The 12,891-nt window shown below is 34.5% G+C and overlaps 1 protein-coding gene and 1 long non-coding RNA gene across 7 annotated transcripts in view; one reads left to right on the top strand and one right to left on the bottom strand.

The window, feature by feature from the left end:
* LOC137652538 (eukaryotic translation initiation factor 4E transporter-like) overlaps window positions 1–12,891 on the bottom strand; it is a 161,543-nt gene that overhangs the window by 31,185 nt on the left and 117,467 nt on the right. For all 6 annotated transcript variants that reach the window (XM_068386009.1, XM_068386005.1, XM_068386007.1 and 3 more), the window contains 5 exons: window positions 12,191–12,323; window positions 9,754–9,905; window positions 8,872–8,961; window positions 7,424–7,545; window positions 6,503–6,618 (listed from right to left, as the gene is read on the bottom strand). In XM_068386009.1, coding sequence (XP_068242110.1) covers window positions 6,503–6,618; window positions 7,424–7,545; window positions 8,872–8,961; window positions 9,754–9,905; window positions 12,191–12,323 — 613 coding nt within the window. The remainder of the gene's footprint in view (window positions 1–6,502; window positions 6,619–7,423; window positions 7,546–8,871; window positions 8,962–9,753; window positions 9,906–12,190; window positions 12,324–12,891) is intronic.
* Window positions 1–12,891, top strand: part of LOC137652541 (uncharacterized) — a 282,636-nt gene that overhangs the window by 189,449 nt on the left and 80,296 nt on the right. The window lies entirely within an intron of this gene.

Raw genomic sequence — 12,891 nt, 5'->3', positions numbered from 1 at the left:
AAATTATACTTCTTAAGTAATTAGACTTTTTAATTATTTCTATTGACAATGTATCCACATACAAAAGACAATATTACTATCAGCTACTATATTTGAAACCTTGTCAGTCTGTTCCCAAGCTGTCAACTGGGTTGGTTGAATGAATCTCAGGAAAAGTTCAGGTTAAAAGAATCTTATTTGTAATAATCTTCATAATTGCTAACATAACCTTTCACATTTCTTTAAAAGAAGTACTTTAATGTACCATAAACTGGTATTATCAAATACAGGGTATGCCTAAATCTTCCCACTATTTTTAAGATTCTTTTTAATTTCCCATCTTTCTACAAAACCTTAAGGCAACACGAAGGTGGGTTAGAATGTCGAGTCATTTGGCTTCATGAGGCTGGCCAGTTAGATTGGATTTATAGATTTGGGCAAAAGGTCCTACTGCTCGGGCCGAGGATGACAGGTAGCGCCTGGGTGGAAACTGGTTTGGAGGACGGCTATTGCAACATGAAGGCAGGACAGTAAAAGGGACGAAAAAAAGCTATAGATTTAGGCTAAAGGTCCCACTGCTCGGGCCGAGGAAGACAGGTAGCGCTGGGGTGGAAACTGCGGGGGAGGACGGCTGTTGCAACATGAAGGCAGGACAGTAAAAGGGACGAAAAAAGCTACAGATTTAGGCTAAAGGTCCCACTGCTCGGGCCGAGGAAGACAGGTACCGCCTGGGGTGGAAACTGGGGAGGGGATGGCTATTGCAACATGAAGGCAGGATAGTAAAAGGGACGAAAAAAATGTGGAACAGAGGAAAAGCAAAGGGTAAAAAGTGGTTGTTGCTATGGGTCAAGGGGATACTACAAAGCCTACAGTACACCACATGAAGTGCACTTACAGCAATAAACCCCCATAGGGCAAATCACCAAAGAAAATAATGAGCCACAATTGCAGACCATATGTAATTTCTACCTCGCTCTCACTTTCCTCAAAACCCATACTGGTATACCTAGGCTGTATTGGAATGTACTTTAATTTCTAACTCGCTCTCACTTTCCTCAAAACCCATACTGGTATACCTGGGCTGTATTGGAATGTAGTTTAATTTCTAACTCGCTCTCACTTTCCTCAAAACCCATACTGGTATACCTAGGCTGTATAGGAATGTACTTTTTTTATTTCAGACTTAGGTGCATATTTTGAGGTTAGGAAAACTAGGGTATTTTAGCTTAAAAAATTATAAAAAAAATTACCCAATTTTATGGTAAAATCAATTGCTTTCATTATTTAGACGGATGTCAAATCGTCAAACCACTGATCCAGTATCTTCCTGAGTTTACCATTTACTAAAATAACTTTTATTCTCTGTGTAGCCAAGCATTCCGATGATAAACAATGCATCTGAGGTACAGTTAGCCTCCTTATCTTATTAGATTAAGAGGTACCTTTGCAATAAGGAATTCTGTGCATAATAGTTTACGCTTAGAAATTTCTATGATTATATATACAATACCGACACATGGAAGTATTGTACATATGTTCTGTACATAAAGTACATGAAGGTACAGTAAATAATACTGTGATGTCAGCCCTTAATTTTAGCAAGTACAAGTTTTATGGATTCAAGCATTCGCTGTGGATGCAGTGATATTATTTGATAATTGGTCTTTAAAGTATCTTTTCGCTGCGTCAATCATTGCACTTTCTATAAGTCGTGCTCGATGTGTTTACCGCCATTCTTGTTTGCTTGCCTATCTTACAAGCACTCCACCTTTGCTCTGCTTCTGTCTCGATGTAACCGCCCTAGTGCTAACATCTACGTGGCTACCGTCTTTTCGCCCTTTTGTGTTTAACTTGCAACATGGCCTATCTCCTTAGCATGTTGACATAATTCCAAAGAAATTTAACTCATTTTATTCCCCCCTATATTATACAATAATCACCTCTTTTCCCAAATTTCCAATCACTAAAAAAAAAAGGGCACAAAATTGGAGTCTAAAGGAATCTCCTTTTGCTAATAATTAGCCTCTTTCATTTCCATCTATATACATCTACGTTTGAAAGAACCCCCCAAAAATATATGGTACTTCCATTCCTAAACCCTCTATCAAGCGTCACCTTTCAAAAATCTCCAAAACCATTGGATTTGTACACTTGAATACCACTAGAGCCTATAAAACACATTGGTTTACTTCCTCAAATCTCTTATGAGGGTGACAAAGTATTTATAAAAGAATTGCTTGATATTTTTCAACCATCAAAACAAATGTCACGACGTTGAACTGTTGATTTAGTAAAATATCTACACAAAGGTACGTAAATTTAGAGTATACAACGGGCAATTATTATTATTATTATTATTACTACTAGCTAGGCTACAACCCTAGTTGGAAAAGCAAGATGCTCTAAGCCCAAGGGCTCCAACAGAGAAAAATAGCCCAGTAAGGAAAGGAAATAAAATGATATAAGTAGTAATGAACAATTAAAATAAAATATTTTAAAAATAACATTAAAATGGATTTCATATATCACATACATACATATACCAACGCACTTCCCCCAATTTTGAGGGGTAGCCGACAAAAGAAAAAAAAAAAAAAAAAAAAAAAAAAAAGAAAGAAAGAAAGGAAGATTCAACTACCCAATTAGGAAGATCATATTTCTCTGGTATATCCTGTTAACCTGTACAGGATTCCTAGTTTTGGCCTGGGAAGAAAATCATTGGTACCAAAAAATTCTAAACCCAAAAATAAGTAACAAATGGGGAAACAATTTGGAAACTATCATCAGTAATATGAAAAAAATGTTTTGGAAAGGATCTAAAAATCACTGACAGCTCTTTCTTCAATATTGAATTTCGACAAAATATCAGAAGCATCGTTATTCATACTTTGCTTGAATGGCAACAACTCGCATTTACCCTGCTTGCGAGATTGTATTATCAGCAATTGCAATCATTTTGCATTGACCTGATGAAGCGTAGTTTGGGAAATCAAGCATAGATTTGGAATCTAAAATTAGATTCATACATACATCATATACATATACCAAGACACTTCCCCCAATTTTGGGGGGTAGCCGACATCAAACAAATCCAACAGAAAAGGGGACCTCTCTTTCCTACGTTCCTCCTAGCCTGACAAGGGACTCAACCGAGTTCGGCTGGTACTGCTAGGGGTGCCACAGCCCACCCTCCCACATTATCCACCACAGATGAAGCTTAAGGCCAGGAATAAAGAAAGAAGAAAAGTTCCGATATGCAACACTACACCAAATTATTCTCTGGCTACGAACTGTAAGAAAGAACGAATGGATGTACCTCCGTAGAAAATATAAACTGGTATGTGCAGGCATTAAAATGCATAGCTACAACTGCATTGATAAGGGATTTATTATCCTAATGGGGAATCAAGTATTTTTTATTACCAACTCCAATTCTTCCCAATATCTAGCTAGGAAAGGGAATTACATGAAACTTGTTCAATTAGATGATGATTGAATACTTTATTTCATAGAGTCACGCAGGCCCACTTAATATTTCCTGAAGAACTCCACATGACTTTACTAGAATTTGTACATCAGAAAGCAGAAGCTAGGACATGTGTGTGTGTGAAGAATTACTAACGTTTAGAATATCAGGACATATTTTGGTGGTCGATATATGGCTGTCTCAGCTTACCAGCATAAAAGGACATATAGTTTCACAAGCAACTGTGGACAGGGAGAGAGACACGAGATTTAGCGTCAACACAGACACAGTGGATCGACATTTATACAAGTGGACTGGAGAAGACTCCAAACAGAACCTCGATAAATGTTTGTTAATTCCAGCAAAAAAAAATTGGATTTCATAAACTACAGTATATACTGTATATGCAAGTCTATAGATGTGAAATTCACAACTTTCAAAGATTGATATTACATGGGTGATCGATAGAAATAAACACTTAGTTTTATAATAAAAACAAAACTTGTAAAGTTGTGCCTGTTTTTCTTGACTAAATATTTGAATGACAATAGTAGTCTTTCTTTCCTGGAGAATTGGAGTCAACCGCAACAATCATTTTCAGAAGAATTATGTATGAACCTTCTGAGAAGTAAAAGTAATAACAATTGATGTGTCATACATCTACATAAATGGTTCATTAGCATCACGTCGAGCCCTTATACAAATACAGCACTAATCGCGCTAACCTTGCACTACTCTGATTATGAAAGCCCGTCCTTTCTAAAGCTCTGTCCACACGATCGAGCATGCCCGACGGGCAAACAGTGATACCTCACCACAATAGTTAGTAAGAATGAGGGTTAATGACGTCAGAAGCGGGAAAATCACAGACAGGGATCTGGCATCATACAGTGTTGCCAGATCCCTTCCTTTAGTTTTCCCGCTTCTGACGTCATCAACCCTCATTTTCACTAACTATTGTGGCCTGGTATCACCGTTTGCCCGTCGGGCATGCTCGATCGAGTGGACAGGGCTTAAAAGGTCTTCAATAGCAGAAACTTTTCCATGATTTCCTCTCTCCCTACTTCCAAACTCTCTTAAATTATACTATCTGTTCGCTAATATATAGTCGTAAATTCTTTCCCCATGACCAAAAAACCAAGAGATGGAATCTTACGAATGTATTATTTCTAATTACAGTACATTCGACATTCATATTGCGTTATCACTTTCAATTACCTCTATTTCTCACTAGAGTATTTCTTACACAACACACAATATGGAAACATTGGAACAGCTTCAAGCCTTTTTTTTTATTTCATTTGCATTCAACGCTATACATTACATCTATAAAGGTTTCCAGAACAATCCCTTTGTACACTTTGCCATTGGCTAACACAGACAACTGAAGTGTCTGGCCAATCTTTTTCACACATCTTAATCACTGCAATTCTTGCTTCACTTATTCCCTAACTCTCTTCTTGCTATAATTCAATAAATTTATAAGCAGATACTTATACGAAACAACCCTTTCTTAACCATTCATATAAACTATCGTTATTTCTTATCTTTGTTTCCATTTAGCCCCTCAACCTTACTTCTGTCTTCACTTGCAAATACTTTAAAACTTTTACCAGTTTCAACATTTTTTTTCTGTCCCCAACCAGCACAGCACCAAGTGCAGATATCAACCAATTAACACCCACACAAATTGGCACCTACTATCCATTCTAACTTCATTACTCCATGCATCTTTCAACCCTTTTACCCCCAAAGGACGTACTGATACGTTTCACAAAACTCATCCCTTTACCCCCATGGACGTACCGGTACGTCCTTGCCAAAAACTGCTAGTTAAATTTTTTTTTGCATATTTTTGATAATTTTTTGAGAAATTTCAGGCATTTTCCAAGAGAATGAGACCAACCTGACCTCTCTATGACAAAAATTAAGGCTGTTAGAGCAATTTAAAAAAATATATACTGCAAAATGTGCTTGAAAAAAATAACCCCTGGGAGTTAAGGGTTGGAAATTTCCAAATAGCCTGGGGGTAAAAGGGTTAAGTCTTTATTGGATATTTCCACAGTTTTTATTTTTTAGTACAAAGTCACCTTGCATTTTGTTGTTCATTTCCCCTATTGCTATTCAGAATTACAAATCCCCCCCCCTAAAAAACAAAAATATCCACAAAAAATCATTAACCCCACGGAGTTTTATTCTAAAATATCCCCACTTCTCACCCTCAATTTAACAGATCTTAAGGATCCCACAGCCGTCCCAGATTAAGCATAAGATTTCAACAGACTGAGAAGCTATTTTAGTCTATTTCTAATTATTTTACCTTTAGGGTCCACCATAGCGTCATTCACTTTTCTTTCAGTATTAACCCTTTTACCCCCAGGCTATTTGGAAATTTCCAACCTTAACTCCAAAGGGTTATTTTTTTTCAAGCACATTTTGCAGTATATATTTTTTTAATTGCTCTAACAGCCTTAATTTTTGTCATAGAGAGGTCAGGTTGGTCTCATTCTCTTGAAAAATGCCTGAAGTTTCTCAAAAAATTATCAAAAATATACTAAAAAAAATTTAAATAGCAGTTTTTTGCAAGGACGTACCGGTACGTCCATGGGGGTAAAGGGATGAGTTTTGTGAAACGTACCAGTACGTCCTTTGGGGGTAAAAGGGTTAAAGTTGTGTGTATATGTATACTATTTCAGTTTCCTTAGCTTACCGAGATTCTTGTTTCAAGCTATGACTGAAGTTCTTTTGAACTGTAAACAGTGTGTTTGTGTGACATGTAAAGGTTAATTTTATAGGGACAAATCCAAAACAAAATGAACATCCAACAGTCTCCATGATACAATAAGGTGAAATTGTTGTAAGCTTACCTTTGATATAAGTACTGTAAATGTACAGCAACTTAATTTAATTATATGCAACACTCGGCATACTTTCCAATAATCAATAATCACCCATATGATAACCATCACGTTAAATACCGAGTCTTCTGATGAACGAATATTTAAGACATGACGTAAGAAAGGTTTATGAAAGCGTAAAATCTAATTCAGACCTTACCTTGTTGCTGCTGTTTCTGCTGCTGATATTGTTGATGCAGGGAGTTATGTAGCTGGCCTATACTCAGCTGTTCTCTATTTCTTTCACTGTCTTTCAAGTCGTTAGAAACAACGGGGCTGAAATAGAAAATGAAAGTGGGTTCACTCCAATGATATAATACGATTATAACTAGAACTAAATCATTTTAAAAACCAGCATGATAATCAAAAAGAAAAATTTCATTAGCATAGTCACCAAGACATTCCTGCAAATTATTATATTTAACATTATCATCATTACTAGCCAAGCTACGACAATATTAAACAATATCATCTATAGTATTACAGCTAGATATTTGTGTTTATTTAAATAAAATCAACAATAGGATTACAGCAAAACCTTTCTGAGATAAATGTAACTTGTAAACAATCTTCTTTTGCAATTACAGAATGATCCTTGACTTCAGTCTCATACAATGCTTTTTAAGCTGTAAATGTATGAGAGAACATTCTGACTTCTGAGATACTTATGTTATATTAAAAAATTTTAATGTATAAGATTGGTCAAATTTTGTCTCCCATTATATATTTCTTTTTTATCTCTAAAGTACATTATTTACTTCCTTTCATCACTGCACTAGGCTGCTCTCCTATTTAGGCCCTTGTACTTGTAGCCGTTTACTTTCCAAATACTATAAGTTGCAACTTGGCAAGTAGTAATAATAACAACAACAACTTGAATTATACATAGGGATTAATATCACAAATTTTGAAAGCAATCTATAGTTCTCCTAACTAAAAACGTGCAACCTTTAACAGAAATTCAATATGACTTAACACTTAAAGGTACCTTAGTTTTATCCTATACATTCATGCATTTAAATCTTTGATGACCTAAGGTCTACAGAAATAATTCGACAATAGAATTTTACAAGGGGCTCACCTGCCAGGTTTATCAGAACGATCGTGACGATCCTTATCGGCTGTCATCTTTCTCATAACGGACGTTGGCGTGAAAACCAACGGAGATTGAGACTTTCCGACAGTCTTACTTGGTGACCCATCCTAAAATTAAAGAAAAAATTAACTTCTATGCTTTCAAAATTAACTTCTATGCTTTCAAAATTAACTTCTACGCTTTCTAAATAAATTACAAATAGCACTGCAACAATGTTCCATTTCTAATGAAGCAAAAAAATCTTCCTAAAATTAAAGAAAAAATTAACTTCTATGCTTTCAAAATTAACTTCTACGCTTTCTAAATAAATTACAAATAGCACTGCAACAATGTTCCATTTCTAATGAAGCAAAAAAATCTTCCTAAAATTAAAGAAAAAATTAACTTCTATGCTTTCAAAATTAACTTCTACGCTTTCTAAATAAATTACAAATAGCACTGCAACAATGTTCCATTTCTAATGAAGCAAAAAAATCTTCCTAAAATTAAAGAAAAAATTAACTTCTATGCTTTCAAAATTAACTTCTATGCTTTCTAAATCAATTACAAATAGCACTGCAACAATGTTCCATTTCTAATGAAGCAAAAAAATCTTCCTAAAATTAAAGAAAAAATTAACTTCCATGCTTTCAAAATTAACTTCTATGCTTTCTAAATAAATTACAAATAGCATAGCAAATATATTCCATTTATAATGAAGCAAAAAAATCTTCCTAAAATTAAAGAAAAAATTAACTTCCATGCTTTCAAAATTAACTTCTATGCTTTCTAAATAAATTACAAATAGCATAGCAAAAATATTCCATTTATAATGAAGCAAAAAAATCTTCCTAAAATTAAAGAAAAAATTAACTTCTATGCTTTCAAAATTAACTTCTATGCTTTCTAAATAAATTACAAATAGCATAGCAAAAATATTCCATTTATAATGAAGCAAAAAAATCTTCCTAAAATTAAAGAAAAAATTAACTTCCATGCTTTCAAAATTAACTTCTATGCTTTCTAAATAAATTAAAAATAGCACTGCAACAATGTTCCATTTATAATGAAGCAAAAATATCTTCCTAAAATTAAAGAAAAAATTAACTTCTATGCTTTCAAAATTAACTTCTATGCTTTCTAAGTAAATTACAAATAGCATAGCAACAATGTTCCATTTATAATGAAGCAAAAAAATCTTCCTAAAATTAAATAAAAAATTAACTTCTACGCTTTCTAAATTAATTTCTATGATTTCTAAATAAATTAAAAATAGCACTGCAACAATGTTCTATTTATAATGAAGCAAAAAAATCTTCCTAAAATTAAAGAAAAAATTAACTTCCATGCTTTCAAAATTAACTTCTATGCTTTCTAAATAAATTACAAATAGCATTGCAACAATGTTCCATTTATAATGAAGAAAAAAAAATCTAGTAGCAATGATAAGGTACCTTATGTACAGCTGAACCAACACTTGAAACAGTTACAGGTAAATTGGGATTCGGGGATCTCGCTCGCTCTGCTTCACGCTTGCGATACTTCTGTAAAAAGAAAAAAAATATTTCTTAATATGCATATAGGTAATTAATAGAACATGTCTTAAATTTGTTTTATATGAATTCTTTTACACCAATAGAAGTGATAAAACTATTTAAAAGAATAAAAATGTGGTTTTGTAATAAGTTAAACTTGTATAGCTAACCTATAAAAATACAAATTTATCAACATCATTAGTTGAAATTCTTCTTTTTCACTTTCCATCAGGTTCAAAATGTTATGTGCCACTTTTCCTCGACTTTCTACATCAACTGCAGTACCAAATTCAACTCTTAAACTTTCAAAATTTTTTCAGCATATTGATGGAATTACTTCAAAATATAGTTTGCTTAGAGTAGACAGATAGGAAATCCTATCTATTTATCTATATACCAAGGCCCTTCCCCCAATTTTGGGGGGTAGCCAACATAAAACAAATAAAAAAGGGGGACCTTTCCTCTCTACGCTCCTCTTATAATTTGAAGTTTTACAGGTTTTATTTTTTTTTTTTTCCATCAGGTTGACATCTTAATCAGAGCTACTTTTCCATGTTTTTCTAGATCAACTTCAGCACTGAATTCAACCTGTAACCCACCAACTTTTTCCAGATTATTAACAGCGACAACCCTTTTACAACTATTAGCATGTATAAGTGAGGGATCCACAACCCTTTTAAGACTATTAGTGTGGATGAAGGGAGGGATCCACAACTATTTTAGAACTATTAGTGTGGATAAGCAAGTACAGCACTGGATATTACACATCTAACTCAGGAGTTTCAACTTTTTAAACATTACCTCTTTGGCTTTTTCCAGTTCTTGCTTGAGGAGAGCTTTCTGCATAATGCTTTGGGCATGAGCGACCAATTCTTGGTGGGAAGGTGGTCTCCGCGGACCTCCGCCTACGTTGTTCATACTCAAGTTCTTTCCGAGAGAGTTGCCAGTAAACACTGAAAAGAAAGATTTACATTTTTAATACCAAGCATTAATTATTAGCATAAACTATACAAATGGGAAAATATATTATTATTATCACTTGCTAAGCTACAACCCTAGTTGGAAAAGCAGGATGCTATAAACCCATGGGATCCAACAGGGAAAATAGCCAAGTGAGGAAAGGAAATAGGAAATATACTACAAGAGAAGTAATGAACAATTAAAATATAATTAAGAATAGAAACATTAAAATAAATCTTTCATTTATATAAACTATGAAAACTTTAAAAAACCAAGAAGAGAAATAAGTTAGAATACTGTGCCTGACTGTACCCTAAAGCAAGAGAACTCTACCCAAAGATAGTGGAAGACCACAGTACAGAGGCTATGGCACTAAAGTAACTTTAAAGGCAATAACCTGATTTTAATCATTTATTACAATACTTACCTGGAATTCACACTCCTATTATCTTTGGAGTGTCAGTTTAACATTGAAATTAAAAAAACAAGGGGATTTGATTCCTATCTTTAAATTACATGCAAATTGTTTTAACTGTGTAGGAAACTTCTTGCCCATATATACTATTTACTTATCAATATAATGGAAACTAAATAGGATAAATTTACTCATTATCGAAGTATAAATATTTAGTTATAGATTTTTATTTCCTTATTGTATTTCCTTTCCTCCCTAGGCTATTTTTCCATCTTAAGCCCTTGCATCCTACTTTTCCAACTTGGGTTGTAGCTTGGCTAGTAGTCGTAGTAGTAGTAGTAGTAGTAATAGTAGTAATAATAATAACAATAATAATAACAATAATAATAATATTAATATACAATATATTAAAACCAGCCATCACCAGATGTAAAACTTTAACTCAGGTTGTTGATAATAAAATCAAACAAAATAATTACTGCTTTCTGAATTGTAGCTAAAGACAAGAAAAAAGATATAGAGTATAATCTTAGCCTTTTTGTTAAGAAAACCAAAGTTAATGAAGAATAACATATATAAAGGGAACTGACCAACATACAAAGTGATGATAAGGCACATGAAATTTAAATAAGTTTGAGTAAAGAGGGACAAAGTGTAATGAAAATTCTATTTTCAAACTTCAATAAGGTGTTGGAAAGCTCTTGGGGTTATTGTATCTAACAGAACGACAAAAAGAATGACGGCAGCTGTTCTTGTCTATCAAAGGAGTGCATGCAAATGCATCACTTACCCTAGTACGGAAATTGGTTTTATACCTATTCTTCTTGTCTTTGAAACATCAGAAGTTGATTGTCAGAGAAATTTGATTACATTACGATTATGACAGGCGGGTCGATCACATTATTTATAATTAACACGCCCCAGTTACTATACCGACACCCTATAAGGGTGAGCGAGCTGGGTATATTCCTGGCATTCCATGCAACTTTTTTCTCTGGTATATTTAGTAGTATTTATACCTTAGAAATGGTGCTAAAAGGAGCATTTCACTGGGCGACTCAGGTCCTTTATCCAGAAATATTTTCCTTCGTCAAAATCCCTTAATTTATCAGTAACGGACAACAAACTAACAAGAGAAATTACCAGATACTTATAGGGACACGATACAAGTACAACTACAAGGAGATACTGTATTCATTAATAATGAGAATGTATTGAGCATTACTTTTAAGCCAAAACCAACCAAGCCCAATGGAATATTGAATGAACTGAAAACTGCAACAAACATAAAAATTCATAAAATAAATTTTTTCTCATAAATTATACTCATTACATCCAATAATTAAACAATTATAAAAATCAAATGTTACATTGGTATGAAAATGGGGTAAACGTTAACACCGAATAGCATGAAAATGCAGACTAAAATATGTGATAGGAATGGTAAAACAGAGGCTTCTAAATCTTGAATAAGATGACTATGGTATGATGGAGATTTCTACGCCGTCATACATACAAAAATTTTTATTAATGGGGCTGTCATGAAACAAAATAAAAAAGATGAATCGGTTCTCTTATTCCCCGTTCTATAAAAGCTGATAAAGATACAGACACCAGTAGCCAAAGAGTCAATATATTATAGATTCAAGCTAAGAATCATTAAAATTTATTTTCAGTGGACATGAACCTATCAAATTTGTAAAATCAGCGAAGACGTATACTTTCTCGGAAGCAAATTTACCTTTTCCGACTAGGTCGTTACAAAGATACGTACTGGTCACACAACAAGCAATATCGATAATCTCGCGTAGTGACAAAATTCTAGGAAAAGATAAGTGAAGATATTGATAAACTTGTACTCACTAAGAGGAGAAAGGCGCGACTGCTGCTGCAACAAATGGGGATTGAGCATGTTGGAAGCATCTGGATTAGGTGAAGCCACTCTGGGCGACAAGGAAGCATTGCCACCAATTGTAAGTCCACCACTAACAACAGCCTGCAATGTAAAATGACAAAAATTACTTAAAATGAATTATACATACATACATACATATACCAAGGCACTTCCCCCCAATTTTGGGGGGTAGCCGACATCAACAAATTAAACAAAAACAAATAAGGGGACCTCTACTCTCTACGTTCCTCCAGCCTAACAAGGGACTCAACCGAGTTCAGCTGGTACTGCTAGGGTGCCACAGCCCACCCTCCCACATTATCCACCACAGATGAAGCTTCATAATGCTGAATCCCCTACTGCTGCTACCTCCGCGGTCATCTAAGGCACCGGAGGAAGCAAAGGGCCTACAGGAACTGCGTCACAATCGCTCGCCATTCATTCCTATTTCTAGCACGCTCTCTTGCCTCGCTCACATCTATCCTCCTATCACCCAGAGCTTCCTTCACTCCATCCATCCATCCTCCCAAACCTTGGCCTTCCTCTTGTACTTCTCCCATTCATCCCCTTCTTTAGCAGACAGCCATTTTCCATTCTCTCAACATAGCCAAACCACCTCAACACATTCATATCCACTCTAGCTGCTAACTCATTTCTTACACCCGTTCTC

Source organism: Palaemon carinicauda, chromosome 13 (assembly GCF_036898095.1).
Source record: "Palaemon carinicauda isolate YSFRI2023 chromosome 13, ASM3689809v2, whole genome shotgun sequence".
Classification (NCBI taxonomy): Eukaryota; Metazoa; Arthropoda; class Malacostraca; order Decapoda; family Palaemonidae; genus Palaemon; species Palaemon carinicauda.
This window is presented reverse-complemented; position numbering and strand designations above follow the sequence as displayed.